Source organism: Electrona antarctica (genome assembly GCF_951216825.1).
Source record: "Electrona antarctica genome assembly, chromosome: 4".
Lineage (NCBI taxonomy): Eukaryota > Metazoa > Chordata > Actinopteri > Myctophiformes > Myctophidae > Electrona > Electrona antarctica.
Window position 1 is genome coordinate 51447240 of NC_136809.1, and position 22191 is coordinate 51469430.

General features: G+C 43.9%; 1 protein-coding gene across 1 annotated transcript in view; it reads right to left on the reverse strand.

Moving 5' to 3' along the window:
- Positions 1–2722: 2722 nt before the first annotated feature.
- Positions 2723–22191, reverse strand: part of naa15b (N-alpha-acetyltransferase 15, NatA auxiliary subunit b) — a 29835-nt gene continuing 10366 nt past the window's right edge. The window contains exons 4-20 of the mRNA XM_079499223.1: positions 20914–21071; positions 16984–17118; positions 15841–15994; positions 14992–15111; positions 14752–14847; positions 13339–13445; positions 13087–13159; positions 11791–11960; positions 10487–10639; positions 9575–9703; positions 8771–8984; positions 7540–7733; positions 7018–7126; positions 6311–6409; positions 5615–5758; positions 5400–5497; positions 2723–5119 (exon numbers count right to left, since the gene is read on the reverse strand). Coding sequence (XP_079355349.1) covers positions 4919–5119; positions 5400–5497; positions 5615–5758; positions 6311–6409; positions 7018–7126; positions 7540–7733; positions 8771–8984; positions 9575–9703; positions 10487–10639; positions 11791–11960; positions 13087–13159; positions 13339–13445; positions 14752–14847; positions 14992–15111; positions 15841–15994; positions 16984–17118; positions 20914–21071 — 2354 coding nt within the window. The 3' untranslated portion in view covers positions 2723–4918. The remainder of the gene's footprint in view (positions 5120–5399; positions 5498–5614; positions 5759–6310; positions 6410–7017; positions 7127–7539; positions 7734–8770; positions 8985–9574; positions 9704–10486; positions 10640–11790; positions 11961–13086; positions 13160–13338; positions 13446–14751; positions 14848–14991; positions 15112–15840; positions 15995–16983; positions 17119–20913; positions 21072–22191) is intronic.

Genomic DNA, 22191 nt, shown 5'->3' on the forward strand with positions numbered 1-22191 from the left:
ACTGTTTATACCAGTCTGTCATACCATCCCTCCCCACTGGGGGCGCTGTTTATACCAGTCTGTCATACCATCCCTCCCCACTGGGGGCGCTGTTTATACCAGTCTGTCATACCATCCCTCTACACTGGGGGCGCTGTTTATACCAGTCTGTCATACCATCCCTCCCCACTGGGGGCGCTGTTTATACCAGTCTGTCATACCATCCCTCTACACCGGGGGCGCTGTTTATACCAGTCAGTCTGTCATACACAGACAGACAGACAGACAGACAGACAGACAGACAGACAGACAGACAGACAGACAATAAATGTTTATACCTTATTCTGCTCTGTTTGTCTACTTAAAACTGTTTTAAACTGTTTCAAAACCCCCCATTTTTTCATGGGGGGCCCCCTTGCTACAATCATGCTTAGGGCCCCTTGGAGGCCAGAATCGGCACTGCATGTACACATCTTGTTACCGGGGAAGACCGGGGGGTTTTCCAAATCACTGAATGCTCCTTTAATTGATAATCTATTCATCTTAGTCATTAGTATCTTGTTTACTTATCTTGTTTTTTATTGTTGGTTTAAATGTAAATTGGTGGTAGGCCTAATCAATCAATCAATCAATCAATCAATCAATCTCTTTCTACATTTTTCTTGAGGTAGAAGTCAAAGAGGAGTGACAGTGATGAATCAGATGGCCAATCCATTCCTTTGTGGGTCCTGTTTGATACAATTATAGCACATTGATTTGCTTAAAATATAAAGTGTATCATTCTTAATAACCTTCAATGTATTAGACATTCTGACAGGTCATTAATTTAATATTTGGCAATTAATTATGAATTTACTTATCATTATATACATTTTAATGAAAATGTATTTTCATGTATTTTCAAAATACAAAATACGTATTTGTATCTCAAATACATTTCTCAGACCAGTATTTGTATTTTGTATCTAAATACATTCTGTGACCCAGTATTTGTATTTTGTAACAAAATACATTTTCAATGTATTTTGCCCATCTCTGGGGGTCCGACGACCCCCAGGCCCAGGGGTCCTTGAGGGAGTTCCTCCAGGGGGTCTCCAACTAAATGATAGTTAGGAACCAAATGGACCCTTATGGGTCTGTAGTGTGTACAGGGTCACTGAGTGTGTACAAAATGGAACCAAACGGACCCTAACAGGTCCATTTGTACACGCTCAGAGTTAAATTAACATTCACCCCCATTTGAAAAGATATGCCAGGGATGTGGACCCCTGGCATATCTTTTCAAATAGGGGGTACCCAGGCTAATAAGTGTCAATTTGGGGGTCCTTGACATGAAAGAGTTTATGTCCAAACACAGTAGGCCACAGCCTGACATACAGAGCTCCCAACATGTACTGTATAGTTCAAGGCAATAGAGCAACATGGTATGATGAAGTACAAGTCTCTTGGTCACAATTCTTTGTTGTACTAGACCGGTGCCCAGCTGTAGAGCACAGAGTCAGTAACGATGGAAGTTGGAGATCCATGCCCCACCCGGCTATGCAGAACCCGTTGTACCCGTGTCAGAGTACCAGTGGACTTGTGGATCTGTCTCTGTGTCCCTTTATTCCTATATATGAAGTTCTGTGTCAGGCATGCCCAAATATGGAGTGTTGCGATGTCAGAACAGGCCAGCTCCATATATGGACCCTGGGCAGGGGCCCTGTCCAGAGCCCGGTCAGAGGCGGTTCTGGACAACCGTGGGTCCGACCGACTCGACACAGGGCACCGAACTCCCTGTGGGAGTGTGGAATGCGTGTGCCGAATTTGAAGTCGGTGGGGCGAACGGTTCTCGAGTTACGTGGATTACAGCCATACTCGTGTACAGACAGACGTACAGAGACATGGTGCATTTATAGACATCATTGCAATATGAATCATTTGTAGGGCGGATGTGACATCATTTGGTGAAATCAGAGTATTTAGGTGCCTCTGAACAGCCATTGGCCGGTCTTATGGTCACTTGGTCAGGTGACTTCACCATCGATTCTGTACAATGTGATTATGCTGCATCACCTGGCGGGACCTAATCTGTCAAGTCAACATTACTGCCTTAAAGGACCACTTCACCACTTTTCAACTTCTCTTCCTATAATTGGTCCTAACTAATGTTCATGATAAAATACCACCATTTTTTCCTACTCAGTCTGTGGCTCATAGGAAGGCTGTGGGCAGTTCAGAAACACGTCCACAAGTGACACCGATGGTGATGTCCTAATAGAAACGGCAGGCTTTCTTTTCCTGAAAAGTTGCGATGCAAAAGTTGAAGCCATCGTTCTCACGATAATAAAAATCTAAATATATTTTAAAACAAATCTTGTTTAAAAAAAAAATCTGCCTAATGATGTCACTGGTGGACGGGTGTCCGAACTGCCCAAAGCCCTCCTATGAGACACAGACCGAGTAGGGAAAAAAATGGTGTTTTATCATGAACATTAGTGAGGACCAATTATATGTTGAAAAGTGGTGAAGTGGTCCTTTAAACATGTAGTGTTGTTAGTAGGAATAAACATAGAAGCACCTGGGCAGTGGAGTAAGAAAGGTGTGGTCAGTTTGTTTCTACACAAAAAAAAAGGATTGCCTGCCATCAAAACCCAGCCAACCACAGATGGCCAATTTAATACCGTTTTTCACCAATAGATGTCGCTTGTCACACAATGTGGAGGAGACTCAACAAAAATGGATAAATACTGATGCCAAAATGTATTATTCCTTTTAGTTTTAATACAAAATTCAGATATACATCAGCATCTCATATTCCATCTTTCACATTAGAACCCAAATTAGAGGGGAAAAAGGGAGAGCAGGGATCAAACGAGCTGAAAATAAACTGGAAGGTGGAGAAAAGGGAAAAAAAAAAAAGCAAAACCGACAAACCTGGTGCTTTATACCGTTTACCTTGTAACATCTGTCACCATGGGCAACAGGTGGCTCCAACTTAGCTCTGGTCCATAGCCCCGATGCCGTTGCATTCGAGCTATGGGACTTTCAATGCATTGACCTCGCATGAAACGCAGACCAGCCTCTCGACTCTCGATAAAGCCTACTTTCCACGGTGGACGCACTCTTAAGCCCCCCACCACACGTATAAAAACGCACTTTTTGCCAGGAAAGGAATTTATTTTTACCGGAAGAAAAATACTTTGTTACTCCACTGCGCCCTCTACAGATATTGCCAAGAGAAAAACTATTGGACAAGATTTTTTATTCTGGTGAAAAAAAAAAAAAACCTTTTCTGGCCAAATAGTGCAGTTTATACGTGTGGTGGGGGGCTCAGAGTGCGTCCACTGGGGAAAGTAGTCTTTCTAATGACCAAAACAGTCTTTAAATTGGTATGTAGTGAAATCGATCTTTTTATTTTAGCCGAAGTCAAGAGGCTGTGGTGCATTTCATGCGAGGGCAACGCATTGAAAGTCCCGTAGCTCTAATGCAATGGCAGCAACGGCATTAGGGCTATGGACCAGAGCTAGCTCCAACTCTGACCTTTGACAAACCATTGTGAATTTCTGACTGGCCGAGATGAGCTCTCTTGGAGGAAATAGGATGTAGTGGAGGCTCATTTCCATATTGACTGCTTAAAAAGAAAAAAAAAAAGCCCTGGGTAAATCATGCAGATGAAACCATTTGATGACAGCGACAATTATAATACAAGTCATTCTGCAGAGAGGCCCAATCTATTCCAAAACGCGTGGATCAAGAAATGATTAGCATCGATAATGAGTTTAAGTAACCCTGTCATTTCATTATGGACTAGACAAGTGTCTATAGTATTGCTTAGAGCTACCAAACTCTTTCAGAGCTACAGAAAGAAAAACGTGTTTTAGGAATCGCAGTACATTTGGAATTGAGCACAACATACAACCATTTTGACAGTTTTTAAACCTGCGCTGCCTTTGAGACACAGGATTAACGCTCCAAAGCTCCCCTACTACCCCAAAACTATACCACAGAGCTAGGATTTTACCACAAACTAGTGCCAGCAAGGAAGCATGAGCAAAATGTTAAACAGAATCTGTAATCCGTGGGAGGAACAAAAAAAGAAAAAAAAAAGAAACAGAGTACCGTAGATGAAAATCTTGTTAATCAACCTTTTCTACAGTGCCATTATCTCACACAGATGAAAATCGTTTTAAGAGTGCTGATGAACCGAGGGCGTCAGAAACAGAAACTTTTGCTACAGCAATTAAAGATGTAGGAGACACTCGGTGTGTATTGGAGGTGCATGTCTGAAATTTGGGTCTTTTGTTATGTTATTTAGCTTCCTTACAGATCAGTCAAGAGATCCAAGTCAGCTAAGATCTCCGTTCTGCAGTGACGACGTATCCCCCTTTTTCTTTTCATGTACATTTTTTTTCGTTTTAAAACCTGGGAGAGAACACTGGTCAGAACACAGGATGCGACAGTTCATGTGCACGACACGTCAGAGCATCGTTGTTGGTTTACCTCCAAGGAAACAGACTGCCATTTGTCCCACCGTCTTAGTCTCTAAGAACAGTTTATTGTCAATAACAATAGTTTATTTTCAAATTTAGCGTAGTATTTTGTCATAAAAAAACAAACAATGGCCATTATGTCATCTTCCTCTCCCCCCTCCCTCCCCTCTTCCACACACGCGCGCACACACACACACACACACACACACACGCACACACACACACACACGCGCACACACACGCACGTAAGCACACACACACACACACAGTCCTGATTTTCTCCATGTGGGACAGAGCCAAGCCATGCCAGGCCAGACCATATGGAGCTCAGCCAAAGAACAAAAACTCCTCTTTTGCTTCTCTTGTGTCTGTGCTCTACAAAATGGCCGCCGGGCATTTCCCAAGGTTCTGTGCTCGGCCTGCTTCCGTTTCGTCTCCACAGCTGCTCGACCTCTTGCACACACACCTCACATCTCGTTGGCCAGCTCCTCGGTCTCCACGGAGATGTCTCCGTTGACGACGATCTTTGTGTTCTCCTCGTATCCGGGGGGCATGAACGCTAACGTGTAAGGGTAAAGCTTGTGACACTCTGCGCGATACGCCTCCGCCCGCTCCTTATTGTCGCCCAACGTGCCGCTCCGGAGGTTCTCCAGGACGTCTGTGCAGATCTGACACAGGGAAGGGGGGGGGGGAAATCAAAATCAAAAAACAGACAAAACTATGAAGAGGCTTGACTTGAGTCGTCATGTACATTTTAGCCATTTAATTTACTTGAGTTTCCTGAACTACACTAATTCCAATTCATTAGCAATCAGGTGAATAGTTAGTAAATATTGCAATATCTTCTACTTGGAATGTTTCAATGGAATTATAGCCATATAGTCATCACTGTGAGTAATTGAAATAGCAGTCAGGACTGCATAGCTCCGACTAAGCAAGCACACATACTAGTATGGTTCTATTGTTGAGTGACTCGTCGAGCGCGCTGGCCAGTTCCGCAGCCTTCGTCTCCGTCGACGAGTCCATCATCGCCATCATCTTAGCAGCTGTAATGGAATAAAGCCGGAACAATAAATAAAATATGATAGCAACAGCAGCACAGATGCACGTTCTCTTATGAACTCATGCGTGTAATCTGCATGTGTAAGAGAGAGGGGCCCTACCAGCCAGTCTGTGGGGTATAGAGTCGGCATGCTTGGTGAGGAAGGCCTGGTTGAAACTCTTGGCATTGCTGTCGCCGAACAGTCGCGCGATCTCCTGCTTCAGGACCGTCCCCACCGCCTCCGGCAGGTCTCTGCTCTCCGACACTGGATGGAGTGAAAAGGGTGAGAAGGAGATTATGGAACAACAAATTATTTGAGATGTGGTGAAATGTGAGAGAATGGAAAGGAGGTGGAACATCGAGTGATACTTTGTTTGTTGTAGAAACGTTAGCTCTTAGCTGTAAACTCATGTTGGACCTGACACTGAAATAAACATCAGTACAATATCACTTAAGGTCAGGGTTCCTACACATTTTTACCAATGAATTTCCAAAACCTTTCCAGAATATAACCCAATTTCCAGACCTATAGAACAATCATTCAGTGCAATAATGAGTCTTACTCCTGTGTGCAATGCCCAAAGACAGGCAGTGTAGCAACAATAAAGCATAGCATATAGAATGGTACAATCAAATTCAAAATTTCGGGTCAACTTTTTTTGCTACACCACCTATCCTAGGGCATGGGATCACGCTGCAGCACGTTGTGAGCTTATCGATCTGTTCTTTTTGTCACGTCCGGTACACATTAGCCTGCAATCACGCTGCCCGTTCGGCGAAAAGCACTGAAAGGTGCATGCCCTCCCCGTCTCCTCACCTCCTTTGAAGAAGCGTACTAGACATTGGTGGAGCCACGGGTGGTCTGGGTCTAGGGGAAATGCTCTCTTCACAGACTGGAGCATCAACAGGAACTTCCCTGAAGAACAAACAGGCAGGGGAAAGTGTTTGGGGTGTGACGGACGACAACACGGGAGGAAAGGGTTAGAAGACAATCACGAGTGCAGCCGAGAGCAGTAACTAGGTTTAAGCGCTTAACAATGCAAGACTAACTCCTCAACAGACTGGTACATGTCGAGATGGATTACGGTCATTGGTGAATCTCTCTCTCTGGTGAGATGCCATTTTAAACACATTTAGTGCCCAAGGCGTCTCCAGACTAGTGGGACACTCGGCAGCCTTTGTAAACATTGCCGAGGTGTGAACTTAAGTTTTTCTTGTTTGTTTTTTTTTATCGATGCATGTGCGTCGATGCCGCGTCTAATGGCCAATGCAACACTGACTGCGGATCAAATAACCCATTTTGGGTGGGAACCCCTTTTGGTGTTAGCATTATGTTATGCTTTAGCTATTGAAAAATAGCAGATCTACAAGCTCATAGGTCTGCTATTTTTGAAAAATCGAAGAACGACTGACATAGAAACATAGCTTTTTCAGAAAACTGTCAGGATGTAGAAGACATTTTTAGAATCTGATCTCAGGTCAAAAATTGGATAAATGGTCATAACCAGACAGGGTTATATGTACCTTTCCTGAAGTAGATCTCAAAGGCCAGAAGATGCGTGTCTATTTTGTCTTTGACCAGATGTTTGAGGGGTGTCAGGAACTTGACGGCTTCTTCCAGTGGATTTTCTACCTGCAAGCAACAAAGCAGGACACGGAGGTTATCAAAGATAAAAAGAGCAAGGACGGAGGCGATCACAGGACCTAGATGTACCGTTTACCAAGGCCCTTTTTGAAACTAGCTCCTCGCCACTCGCCCTACACACTTCCACTTGGTTTGAGCATAGATATAAAAATAATAGAGATGGCACTGGGATCCCCCTCCCATCCAGTGCCGTCTCTATGATTTATATATCTATGCTCAAACCAAGTGGAAGTGTGTAGGGCGAGTGGCAAGGAGCTAGTTTCAAAAAGGGGGTTAGTCTACATGCTACCAGCAACATTGTCAGGAACATGCACAACTTGGAATACCTATTGAACTTTTAAGTGGCTGTCGATTGAAACTGTTTTTTTAAATATTTATTCGGCTCAAACACACATACACACCTTGGCCAGTTTGTCAGGAATGAGTTCCTCCTTTGGGCCTCCGATCTCCTCGTCGTCATCTTCCTTCTTCTTCTTCTGGTTCTTTAGCTGCTTCTCCTTCTCCGCGTTCTTCTTCTCTTCCTCCAGCTGGGCCTTCTTCTGGGCTCGTCGCTGCTTGTTCCGCAACTTTTTCAATTCCTTGTCCGAGAGGTTGGCTAGGAAGGAGAAATAACGGTTTATATAGATATTCATATATATACACACATACATTATATCACACACACACGCAGTGCATTAGGGATGGGCATTCCAGTGTTTTTTTTGGGTGCGTTCGGATATGCGCACCAGAAATGTGCTCCGGTTTTTGAGTACGCTGGGTGGTCACGTCACAGAGCACAACGAGTGTGGCTCATTTATGAACGACCAGTTAAAACTGGTTTGTTTTAAACAAACAGTGAAGAGGGAGGTACTAGGGGGGATGCCATACTGTGTGACATAGACTTGTCAATGTTTGTCACATCCTCCTTCAAATTCAGTAGACCCCGTGATCTGTTGTGGCCAGATGTAATTTCCTGTGATCTAATAGGACTATAGTAAATAATAAAGAAATCCCTATAAAATGGTGTAAATTAAATATACATATTTAGCCATATGTTCGAATGCCCCTGCCCCCGTCAAAAATAGCAAAAAATCGATAAAACGAAAGAAAGCAGCAAATGAAAAATAAATAAATTAAGACTCATCTTTTACTTTCTCTAATAACCTAAAACATGAACCTTGGTTGAAAAAAGCTAAAGTTGTCTTTAACCCATTTCGACCTGAGGACGATTCTACAAATGTCTTCTAAATCCTAACAGTTTTATGAAAAACCTATGTTTCCATGTCAGTGGTTCTCAAACATATTCATGTCAAGGACCCCCAAAAATATAGGTAATTGGCCGCCGACCCCCATGTGAAAATATGTTGTTCCAGGCACCCCCCCCCCTCCCCAGGAGCAAAGATTTGAGTTAAAACGTTCGCTCTAAAATAATAAAGTCAAAGATTTGTGCACATTTTCACGATTTAAAAAAAACCTACAAGCTCATAGCGCGGCACTCGGTGCCGCGCTATGAGCTTGTAGATCTGCTATTTTTTTAAATAGCTAAAGCATAACAATGCTTACAACACCAAAAAGGGTTCCCGCCCCAAAATGGGTTTAATGGGCTAAACAAGAAAGGCGAGGGAGGCACACGGTAACAGACGCCTGGCTCACCCGTGTCGGCCTGCAGCTCCTTGTTGTCGTCAGTGAGGGGGTTGTCGTGCAGACTCAGGTAGATGTTGATGGCCGTGTGCGCCGCCTTGTAGTAGAAGGGGTGCATGCGCAGCACGTCCTCCAGCTTCAAGAGGTCCACGTAGGAGCGCAGCGTCATCTTGCGCATGCAGTACGTGTGGAAGTCAAACTGGTCGTCCGTGATCTCCACAAAATGCTGGAGGGGAGAGGAGAGGAGGAGAGGGACGGACGGCGTGAGATATGGATTTGGTTGTTTATTTACAATCCTTGTTTGTGTATTTCAGAGTGTCAATTTACAATGTAGGCATTTAGCAGACGCTCTTAATCCAGAGTGATTTACGGTAAGCAAGAAGAAAACATGGTAATACATCAAATACATAAAAATAGTCTTCAAGAATCACGTAGGCTAAGAACCCAACAGTGGAATATCTATATAATGCACTATAGAGTGCTAGGACTACAAAAAATGCTATCTAAGTTACATAAGTTGAGCCTATGCATATGCCTGTATAGTCGCTGAGGCTACGGCGAGTGCTACGGGCTAAAATGGATTCTGAAGAGGTGGGTTTTCAGATTACGGCGGAAGAGTGTCTACGTGGGATCGCAGCGGAAGGCAGAGGGAGAAGCGAAGGACTGCTTAAAGCATTTTGAAATGCATTAGACATGAACAAGATATCGGGGTATGCATCTCAACTAGACAAAGTAAAATGGACCTGTATTTGAACTCTTAACACTACAGACCAATGTCTATTTTGGACCCAAACAAAAACAACAAGTATGACTCACCCTCTCGATCTCGTGGCACTTCTTGAGGGCATCCCCAAACTTGTTCATGGACTTGTAGGAGAGAGCACACTCGGTCTGGAACCACATGCACTGCATCTCGTTCAGGTTATCTACCGCTGACGCCCCCTCCTGGAGAAAACACACACATGTTCAACAGTTCATGCACATGCTCTTGAAAACGGTGCTAATTCATGTTCACTGCTGTAAACCTACACTAGGGGGAGTGAGACACATTCAAACACAAACACATTCTAAAGAGTAGCTGGTTGGATTAATTTTGTCACCTTATCCGTTTACACTGTAGTTAGTTTAGATTTTTTTTCCTTTACAGAGGAAATACTCAGAATATCCCAACAATTGGATTTTTCTTTTCATTTAGATCTGACACCAGATTCTACAAATCTTCTAAATCCTGACAGTTTTCTGAAAAACCCTACGTTTCTATGTCAGTGGTTGAGATCAGATTCTAAAAATGTCTTCTACATCCTGACAGTTTTCTGAAAAAGCTATGTTTCTATAGCTGGTCCTTCGATTTTTCAAACATTTTCATGTCAAGGACACCCAAAAATATATGTAATTGGCCGCCGACCCCCCATCTGAAAATATGTTGTTCCAGGGACCTCCCAGAAGCAAAGATTTGAGTTAAAAACGTTCGCTCTGAAAGAATATGTATTCAAAGATTTGCGTCATATTTTCAAGATTTTTCAAAAATAGCAGATCTACAAGCTCGTAGCGCGGCACTGCTCTGCTATTTTTCAATAGCTAAAGCTTAACACAATGCTTAAAACAGGGGTTCCCGCCCAGAAAGTAAAACATTTGAGGTACTTTTCCCACCACTGATGAAAACACACACACACACACACACACACACACACGCACACACACGCACACACGCACACACACAGCACTCACCCGTGTGAATTTAGAGCACATCTCCTCGGCCTCCTTGATCATGCCAGCCTTCAGCATGTACTTGGCACACTTTGAGTTGATGAATCTGTCTGCGGTGTCCAGAGCCTGGGCCTCGTCCATCCACTGGGCCGCCTCCTTGATGTTCCCAGCATGCTGCGAACGGTCAGTGGGGCAAAATGTCAAAAGCACAGTCACCACCATAGACTTATGTCTCATTCACACCAGTGTTGATTTCGTCGACTAAATCTAAGACGAAAAATTTTCGTCGACTACCTTTTTTCACTAAATACAAACTAAGCTATGGTGACTAAATATACTGACAATATCTATAATATATAAGGGACTAGTGGACAAGAGATCCAGTACAAGTCATTTTACACTTGGTTTCATGCTGAAAATAGCCGATCTACAAGCTCACGTGTCGCGTAATTTTCAGCATGTGTAAAATCAGCCATTACGACGGCATCAAGGCCTGCTAAAATACATTTGTCGACTAAATCAACTCTAGATTTAGTCAACTAAAATCATGATATTTAGTCGACTAAAACTAGACTAACACTAACATTCCAGGTGACTAAATGAAAACTATTCAAGAGACTATAATTAAAATAGAAATTTGCTGCCAAAAACATCACCATAGACTTATGTTGCATTCACAGCAGGATGCTTTACTGCGATTAAAACAGATCCTGCTGCGTATTGTTGGAAAGTGTGCTTCGTTTGGCAGGTGTGAAGGCTCAATTGATTGTCTGATGTGGATCAAACAATCGCATTCTAGTTCGCCAAAAAGACGGGGGCTTCGCTTCGCTTCAAAGCGCACCATTCACTGCAGATGTGAATGCAATCGCATCAAATAAAGGAAATGAAACGTGAGGAGTAAACAGTTGGAGACGGAGAGGGCATATTTTACGCAGCGCAAAGATTAAACATTGGATAATTAATTATGCGCCGACTCCGCCGAGTGTGCTCCCATCTCCGCTGTGTCTCCGCAATGTGTCCAAAAGAACAGTGCATGCGCTTGCGCACGCACTGTTCTTCTTCGCACCAATGCAACTCATTGTAACTCAATGAGTTGCATTGGTGTGGTTTACCTTAAAAAATACGTTTTGTTTGGGCTTTAGACCCTAAGATGGTTTCACGAAATAAAGTCCATGACGGAGAATCTCTTGGTGGGTTTTTGAAATCATCCGAGAGTTTGAATTAAACAAAATGGGCAGATAAACAGATAAATATTCCTACGGTACTGTGTATACACACCAGTAGCTGCGGTCAATGGGCAAAATAAAATGTGTGCGCTACCTTACCTTGTATATCTTTGCTTTGATGAGGAACAGCTCGATGAGCGTGGGCGTGCTCTCGATGGCTGTGTTGATGTAGTCGAGGGCCAGTGTCTGTTGATCGATCATGTCGTAATGCTGTGCCAGGAAGTACTGCACCCAGAGCAACGTGGTCGGTGGCTCCTCCTTTCCGTCATCTGCAAAGCAGGGACAACCATAGAGTAGTGCATACATCACAACTCAGGACTGAGAATCAGGAGCCATGAACCCATTTAGACCTGATGACGATTCTACAAATGCCTTCTAAATCCGAAGAACCCATGTCTCTATGGTTCTCAAACATTTTCATGTCAAGGACACCCAAAAATATGTAATTGGCCACCGACCCCCCGCCCCCATCTGAAAATATATTGTTCCAGGGTCCCCCCCAGAAGCAAAGATTTGGGTTGAAAATGTTCGCTCTGAAAGTATATATATATATTCAAAGATCTGGGCCACATTTTCACGATGTTTCAAAAATAGCAGATCTACAAGCTCGTAGCGTGGCACTCGGTGCCGCGCTATGAGCCATTATTTTTAAGAATTCCCTGGCATAAAGTGTTAAAAACGTTTGCTGTGAAAGAATATATATTCAAAGATGTGCACACAATTTCACGATTTTCAAAAAAAAAATCACACCCGTGTGAACCGAGTGGTGCAACTCCCCTCTCTCTCTCATTAGCAGGCAACAGTGCAGCACTATCTCTCTCTCTCTCTGTTTCTGGCACAACAGCGCCACTTTTGCCCCTACTGGTACTCATAGTCACATAGGTTAAAGTCACATAGGTTAACACGGACATTGCTGTTCCTTGGAGTGGTTGCACCACTCAAAAAGTTTAAAATAATGGTTAAAGTGGTTAAAAGCTAAGGTGTGAGTAGAGCGGACGTAGAATACGCACATGGACAGGCTGGGTGCTGGGCTAAATAAACTTCAGCAGATGATGGATTCGAGCCCGCACACCACACAAGACTTTCTTTATTGAGAAATCTGACAACGTTTTGATCTATTTGATATATTTTTTTTTATGACCTGATGAAGATCAAATCGAAGATCGAAACGTTAGATTTCTCAACAAAGAAAGTATTTTTGTACCCGTGGTGGGCTCCATCCATCATCTGTAAAAGCTAAGGTGTAACATTTCAGGTCTTAATGGGTTAACACTTTTAGGGTACAGGAAGAAGCAATGTTTTATGCTGGTCTAAATACAAACCGAAAACACATTGATTATCCATAGATTCAACTTACAGTAGTTTAAAATGATAATTTCAGTGTTTGTCACTCACCATTCTGGTTGAACATTCTGCCGCATTTTAACGATGTTTCATAGCCAACAACTAAGTCTTCTATTATTGACACCTGCACAGAGACACAAACACAAGGTTTATCCATCGGCCCACTGCGTGGAGTGCACAGTAATGACATTCTTGGCTCCTCTCGGTGTGCTCAGAATGCCAGTGTTTGATGCCAAGCACAAATGATCAGAAAGATAAGAGATGATGAAGATGTAACTGAGGGGTATCCCTGGGCTGGAGTACCTTTTCTTTGTCGTGATACAGTGACTTGAGGGTGGTGAAAACGGGTGGACAGCCTTTACTGAAGTTCATCCTCAGATACCGGTCTAGAACCTGCGCGAACCTCTCACCTAGAGATGGGGAAAAGATGGGAGGAAATTCAACTTCGACATGTTTTAATCGCCAAACAGCCTCTGTCCATTTGTCACGACTATTTCATATACAAAAGATACGACTCTAGAACCAGTACAATGTCACCGTTCATTTTCTTTCAAGGAGTGTGTGTGTGTGTGTGCGTGTGTGTGTGTGGGTGCGCGGCTTTAGTAAGAATGAGGTGTGAATGAAAATAAAATGAAAAAACCATTGGGTGGATGAAGCCATAAACTTAATGAAATACAAAATGTTTAAAAACTCTAATGTCATGTAAACCATTTCCTGTTCCTCCTTGACTATGATCATTGCTTATGAAATTGTGTATTGATATGTATTCAAGAATGTATGTAACCACTCAACCACCCAATAAAAAAATAATTATAAAAAACATTTTCTTTCAAGGTGTCTCTCATGTCTTTTCAAGTACCGCTTTGACTATCCCAGGCTCTACGTTGGCCCCCCCCGTTTCAATTACAAAACTCTTTTTGAATTTAAGGAAATGCCATGTAAATCAATATTGTTTCAGCAAGGCCAGCGGATCAACCAGGAAGTTGATGACGTTTCATAGAGCAGCAGTATGAGTTCTCGGTTCTCATACATACATTCCAAACCGATAAATGATAAGATTTGCATGATCTAGTAGAAACAAGACTTAACCCATTTTGACCTGAGATCAGATTCTAAAAATGTCTTCTACATCCTGAGAGTTTTCTGAAAAAGCTATGTTTCTATGTCAGTCGTTCTTCAATTTTTCAAAAATAGCAGACCTACAAGCTCGTAGCGCGCCACTCGGTGGCGCACTATGAGCTTGTAGATCTGCTATTTTTCAATAGCTAAAGCATAACATAATGCTAACACTAAAAGGGGTTCCCGTCCAAAATGGGTTAAGGGCCTTGCAAACGTGAATCGAGGAACGCAGGCGTTGTTGCCTGGATCAACGACACGTCTCCTCCAGGTCTGTTGAAGAGGGGCGCAACAACGCAAGCGTAAAAAAAAAAGCTAAACCGAATCCAGGTCTGGTGAGTCGCGGGCGTGTGCACGTAACGAGCACGCGCCGCAACAAATTCACGGGACCGCGCTCACGTAAATACGCTTGCGTTGTCGCACCGCGACTTCTCAGAGCAGGAAACGCAGGTCTCATTGAAAATGAACTATAGGCGCGTTTTATCTCTCCCCGTTTGCAAGGCCCTTAATGCAAATCTACTTCTAGAGAACGACAGCCTGGGATGCAAAGCTCGACCGCCGTCAGCAGGAGAGAGAAAATAAATATACGATTGGTCTCACCAATCAGGAAATTGAGGGGCAGCCTGCGAGGAACCAGACCCCTGGGGAACTTCTCCCAGGAATCCTCGTAAATCTTCTGTCTCTCCTCAATGCTGCCTGAAAATGAAGGGGAAAAAAAGAAACAAAAAATGGTTAAACAAGTAGGCTTTGGAAGGGCATAATATTAAAAAAAAACGTAGAAATCGTAGAAACGTAGAAATCAAAACCAAAAGACCAAGTTGCCCCATGGGCATTAAGTACCAGGTTTTAAGGCCCTCTCCAGGCCACGGTAGTAGGACCAGTTCTCTGGGTTCCTGTCCTGCAGGCGGTGGTAGACCTCCGTAGCCTCCTCCAGACGCTCCAGGTCCAGCAGCAGCTCTCCTGCAGAAGAGAGGGCCAGTATCCAGTGGTGAGATGGTGTGGTGGTGACATGGGACACACGTTTAGCTTTTTAAAGGGCTAGTGTGACAGGCTGAAATAACTCTGAAACACGAATGTACAAGTACATCTTGTAAATCTAATCGTGTGGGTCTCGGGAGCTACATGGGAATGGAAGGCTCCAATGTAGATCTCAGACTCCTCCACAGCCAGTTTATCACAGAACAGATCTATAAACCCACATCACATCTCCTCCACAGTTTACTGTGGATTTTATAATGGGTGAGAGGCGCGGTCCACGCTTCCTCTGCCAACCTGGAGGGGGCAGTGGACAGACCTCATGCTTCCTTTTATGCATGAGGAGTCCAAGCTGCTTCTTTTCACCTGACAGGGGGGAATTTGCCCGGCCGGCCATAGCGTGTGGAAGGAACACGTTACTCCGACCAGTTCCTTTCCCCTCCATCAGGCGCCCTGACTGGCCAGGGGGAGGTCGTTTAGAGACCAGGATTACTGCATGTTTTTTGTGAGGGTACCACTACCTACCCTAGGGGACACAGGGAGAACATGCAAACTCCACACAGAAAGGGCACTGACGACGAGGAGGGAACACGCCCCCAGGGCCCACAGCATCCCCAGCGGGAATCTAACCCAGGAGCTTCTATAGCTGTGAGGCGACAGCACTACAGACTGTGCCACCGTCCGTGAACCCACAGGACAGATCTATAAACCCACCTCGCATCTCCTCCACAGCCAGTTTATCGCAGATCTGCTTCTCGTAGCTGGTGAGATGCTCCAGGGCCTCCTTGTACAGCCCAGCCTCCCTCAGCACCTGGTTCTGGTAGAGCAGCAGTTCACTGTACTCGTAGTCCACCTTGTCTGGGGATGTCTGGAGACACACACACACACACACACACACACAGTTAAGTGAATGATCAATGGTGTCACTGGAGAACAAGAGAATTAAACAAAACGGCCCACTTGAATTACAATGCATTCTACCTAAATTGTCCTGAACTGTAAAAAAATAAAAATTAAAAATAAAGGCGGCACCACAATGAGCACATTCTTCCTGTGTGCATGTCGGCCTACTCTGCCCTGCTTGATAAATTGCCATACATAGGCAGGGCATAATAGAGACAGGAAGCAAGCGGTCCTTATCTGGAACAGGCCAGAGAGCGCTCCATTGTAGTCGAGACCAACTTTACACACCAAAACATATTGAGCCCATATTGACAAGGCTGTGGCTGGACTGTGTGTATAACCCAGACTAAAATAGCCAACAAGTGAGATGTTAGGTGGATTAAATTGAGCTTTTCCTCAGAAAGTGTTACCCTAACTGCATACAGACTAAGGCATAATTTGTGTGGTCCAGCCCTATGGAATATATGGAATGCACGTGCTAATAAAAAGTATTTAAAATATTGCTTTGATGCTCATATAAGTATTAAGTTGTTTTTTATTAACATATGCACTCCATAGGGCTAGACCATATGACATCAACCTGCAACAGGAGCAGTTCCTATTGAAAGATGAAGTGAAAGATTATTTATTTATGAAAGAAATAAGATTTGTTTTTGGCATTTGTGCCTTTATTGATAGTTACAGTGAAGATAGACAGGAGAGAGGGAGAGAGAGAGACACGCAGCAAAGGTCGTCATGAACGGGACTCGAACACGTGACGCGCTGTCAGGCCAGAGCCTATATGTGGCATGCGCCTGCCTGGACCACTAGGCCAGCGGGCGCCCGAAATAAAATTTAATTTGAAGGTGTTTTTATTTTAGTTGTAGAGGGCAAGTATAATGTTTTAAGGCAAGTTTGTCTTATTAGCCAGGGATCCTTTTAACAGATAGCAAGACAGAAAGAAAGCCAACCAACCTGTTGCGTTTTCCTGAACTCTTCGATAATCTTGGCGGCCATCTCGTAGTCCTCCAGCAGGTGGTAGGCGATGGCGTAGCCGATCCACGAGGCCCGCTGGGCCGGACGCAGCTGGAGGAGCTGATACCGCGTCTCCTGGAGAGAGAAACACGGAGTCAGAACCATTGGACTTTAGGCCTACCTTAGGCTACTTAAACTATTTAGACACGGAGTCAGAACCATTGAACTTTAGGCCTACCTCGGTGGCGCGCTATGAGCTTGTAGATCTGCTATTTTTCAATAGCTAAAGTATAACATAACGCTTAGTTAAAACACCAAAAGGGGTTCCCGTCCAGAATGGGTTAAACTATTTAGCTTTAGTCTAGTCTTAGCCAACCAAAAATGAACACTGGATGAACACATCCAGTGAACACAGGGAACCAAAACATAATCACCCAGACTCTTCTTCAACAAAGATGGCGAAAGCAAACATTCTTTGTTTTGTACTTATGGTCCTTCAACCAGAAACCTAAACCGCAAGCCACGACGGGGGTGATATCCACATGTCTGACCTTTGGGTGTGTCGGAATAAGCGCGCGCACGCCAATATACAGCCGATATACCACGTCCCCTGGAGAGAGACACGGTAAGACGCTCAGCGTCAGAACCATAACGTACAGGAGGGAGAATAAACCTAGCAGCGCATTTTGCCCGTAATGCTTATTATTGCAAACGTGTTCCAGTTCTTTGCAAAGTTGCGGATTTAAAATGTGAATGAGGGGAGGAGGAGAAGAAGAAGAAAAAAAGCAGGAGCAGAACGGATCATTGGCAAGGGGGAAGAAGCTGGTGGGTGTTTTTGCTGACTCATTGTCTCGATGTTACCTGGCACAGAGACTATAGGGAGGGTGCAGATGCATGCGCGCACGCACGCACGCACGCACGCACGCACACGCACACGCACACACGCACGCACGCACGCACCACACACACTATTATTTCCAAGGCTAGTCTTTTATCTTATCCATTTGAAATGTCTCCTAAAACTGCATCTGAATCCAAGACTGTATCCCAGGAGAGCTGTGCTACATGGAGGAGGAGGCCGACTGCGTACATGACATGATCCCCCTCCCCATACCGTCCAGGCCACTCTGCCCTGCCATACTGTATGTACACCCTGGGCCAGGGAGTGGGGAAAAGTATTCAAAACGCTTTTACTTTAGTAGAAGTATCAATACTGCAATGTAGGAATAAGTACGGTACTTAAGTAAATGCACCTAGTTACTTTTCCACCAATAGGCCAGGGAGTGGAGCGGGACAGAGAAAGTCAAAGAGAGAGAGAGAGAGAGAGAGAGAGCGGGGGGTGGGTGTGTGTGTGTGTGTGTGTGTTTGAGTGAGAGGAGGGGAGTATGCCACTATGCCATTACGCTATAGCATATTTTGCTCACTTTGGTTCCAAGCTGCAAGGCCCAATATAATTTCGAAGCGCCCGTTTACCTTCAGTCATTTTTTAACCTCACATTTAAAAAAAGAAAAAGAAAATCGGCCCATGTTGTTTCTTCTAAAAAAGCACCCTGCATCTCTCTGGGCCAGGACAGGGGTGTTAAGTAAACTTAAGTTTAGGTCACGACACACGCACAGACTGCAAAGAGGGGAAATGAGCTGGGGTTACTCCAGGATAGCTGCCTCTCCCACACAGACCGCATTTCATTTGAAAGGCAGGAATGCTTGTTGTATTCTGTTAATAACTCATGTTGTAGCCTTGCATATTAACTCCGTTGTAGCCTTGCATATTAACTCCGTTGTAGCCTTGCATATTATCTCCGTTGTAGCCTTGCATATTAACTCCGTTGTAGCCTTGCATATTAACTCCGTTGTAGCCTTGCATATTAACCCATTCTGGATGGGGACCCCTGTTGGTGTTTTAAGCATTTTGTTATACTTTAGCTATTGAAAAATAGCAGATCCACAAGCTCGTAGTGCGGCACAGAGTGCCGCGCTACGAGCTTGTAGGTCTGCCATTTTTTTTAAATCGCTTTTTTTAACTAATCTTTGCTTCTGAGGGGTTCCTGGAACAACATATTTTCAGATGGGGGTCGGTGGCCAATTATATATAATTTTTGGGGTCCTTGACATGAAATATTGAGCACCACTGAGATAGAAACATAGCAGGTATTTCAGAAAACTGTCTTTTAGAAGTTTTGACGTTGGGCCTAAATGGGTTAACTCCCTTGTAGCCTTGCATATTAACTCCCTTGTAGCCTTGCATATTAACTAATTAATTACTCCAGCGATGCCACGTATTTTTCAGTGCAAACTCTTGAAGGCTATAAACTCCCGGGCCGTGAACTGGAAGTATAAACAACGGTTATGTAAAGTGTCCCGCGTTTAATCTTCATAATCATTTCCATGTTGATTGTTGAAAAATCCTAACACATTTTCAAAGTAGTGGAAATAGCAGATCTACAAGCTTATGTCGCAACGTAATGCATTGTGAGCTTGTAGATATTCAAGTTATGTCATATCTGCTCTGGGGATTTGTGTTTTACAAACACTAAAAAAGGCAAAACAAATGTAATTTGTATTCATATGTTCTAACAGTCAATGCCGAAAATTCAATTCAATTGTTAACCGCAATTATTTGTATGACAATTAATCGTCAGTAAGATTTCATGATCGTGAGAGAGATTGCGGCAAGAGAACGGCTGCCATACAGATGTCTAATAAATGTTTCTTTCCTTCTTTGCAAAAAACATTCTGCAGGCCGGATTGGACCTGCCGGGTTTGCAGGGCAGCCAAATTAATAAATTGAGCCTCTAATATGCAACAGCGCTAAGAAACCTACACCACGCTAAGCACCAACTAACCTACACCCACTGCGTTGAAAACTAATCCCTAAACTGTTCCAATATGAAGGACCGCCCTTAACCCATTTAGACCTGAGGACGATTCCACAAATGTCTTCTAAATCCTGACGGTTTTCTGAAAAACACCATGTTTCTATGTCAGTCGTTCTCAAACATTTTCATGTCAAGGACCACCAAAAATATACGTATTTGGCCGCCAACCCCCATCTGAAAATATGTTGTTCCAAGGACCCCCCCCCCAGAAGCAACAATTTGAGTTAAAAACACTCACTCTGAAAGAATATATATTCAAAGATTTGCGCCACATTTTCATGATTTTTCAAACATAGCAGATCTACAAGCTCGTAGCGCGGCACTCGGTGATCTGCTATTTTTCAATAGCTAAAAGTACAACATAATGCTAAAAAACACCAAAAGGGCTTCCCGCCCAGAATGGGTTAAGTATTTGCACTGGCTCTGCGATGCGGGTAATTTCTAAATCTCTGAATTGTTTCCAGACAGTTTTAGCCCATTCATTGAATTCAGATGTCAGCAAATCCTATCAGCATTCAGTAGGTAGGTAGGGAGAACCGATTGCCCTGGCTACACTTTCTTTTAGCTACTCTCACTCCATCAGTGTTGATTTGGATATTTTTGTCAAAAGTTGTGATTTAAGTCTAGTTTTAGTCGACTAAATATACGATTTTAGTCTACTAAATCTACAGTATATTTAGTCGACAATTTTTCCCCCCCCCGGCAGGCATCGATGGCACCGTAATGGCTGATTTTACACTTGGTTGCGTGCTGAAAATAGCCGATCTACAAGCTCGCAACGTGTCGCGGTGTGAGCTTGTGGATCGGCTATTTTCAGAGCGCAACAACCCCAGCGTAAACCAAACTCATCTCCGCTAGTCCATCCCTCACATTTTGGTCTAGTTTTAATTTGTTGACAAGATTGTCAGTACATTTAGTCAAGGTTTTAGTCCTCATAGCTTAGCTTAGAAAAAGAAAAAAGGTACTTGACGGAAAGATCTCCGTCATATTTTTAGTGGATGAAATCAACGGTGCACTCCCGTTGTCTCCGTGACCGTGTGTCAAGTGTCCTCACCCTGTAGCCCTCCAGGTCCCTCATCTGGATCTGGAGCAGGGAGAGGTCGCGGAGGATCTGCAGGTTGTCCTTGTCCCACTTGAGAGCGTTGCGATAACACTTGATGGCCTCGTCGTACTTCTTGTCGGAGCGCTGTAGCAGGCCGTACACATGCCAGCCTGGGCGAGGAGTTGAGGAGCATAGACAACTCGTCTGGCTAGACAAAATCTGATCATGGCAATGATGAATGAACGTGGCTGGATTCAACTGTTCTACAACAGTTCGGCATTTGAGCCACAGACCACCATTTGATGACATTTAGTCTCTCAGACACAAAACTAAAGAATATTTTGTTGTCGTTGGATAAGCTTTTGTACACACTTCCATGCTGTATTGATGTTGGTACCAGTAGGAGAGATAACAGGCAAACGTTGATCAAAATAACAATTGTTCTACATTCTCTAATTGTGTAGACTTCTTGAAAATTAGTTAATGCAGATGTTTAACAATAATTTAACCCTTGAGTGCGTGCATGGAACCATTTGGTTTCATTTAACACTCAAGAGTTAAAATATAAGGGTCCATTTGGTTACCAACTCCATCATTTAGCTAGGTTAGGGGACCACCTAACCTGACTCCGCCAGATGGGGCAGCAGAGAGTACACTGGGTTCCCCCCTCCTGCTCCCTTCTGGGAACTCTCAGGCAGACATGATGCCCGGCCACAAAACGGCCTGGCCAATCAGCAGCAGCTAGAGGCGGGATAGCTGCTGCTGATTGGCCAGGCCGTTTTGTGTCCTACATGAGCTTGTAGATCTGCTACCCTTCAAAGCCATGTGCTTGAGCTCCACACATCATGAATCAGACTGTCCGGGCCCCAGTCTTCGAAGCTTCAAATTCGGTTTGTTTTTAGGGCTAGAAGCTTTTTAGGGCTAGAAAACGATGGAGGGTCAGCCCTAGTATGACCTGGTTCTGTTTTGGACATGATGATGATGATGATGTGACTCTTTTTGATACAGAGACAGTCATGGCGGCAAGACTAACTGTTCAGGAGAGGAGAAATTGTATTTTAGTATCTAAATTGAGTAAATTCACAGGCAGACTCTTCACATACTAGAGCATGTCTGAAATAAATGTCAGAGCTGACATTGACGTAAATATGAAATAAATGCTTAGACATGTAGCTAGGTGTAATGTAAAGAGTCCATAGAAGTGAGCCTTTCAAGCCTGTTTTCTGTAAGACATTATTCTATAAGCCATATCTTCAAAACTGGTGGGTCAAACTGAACAACCAATGTCAA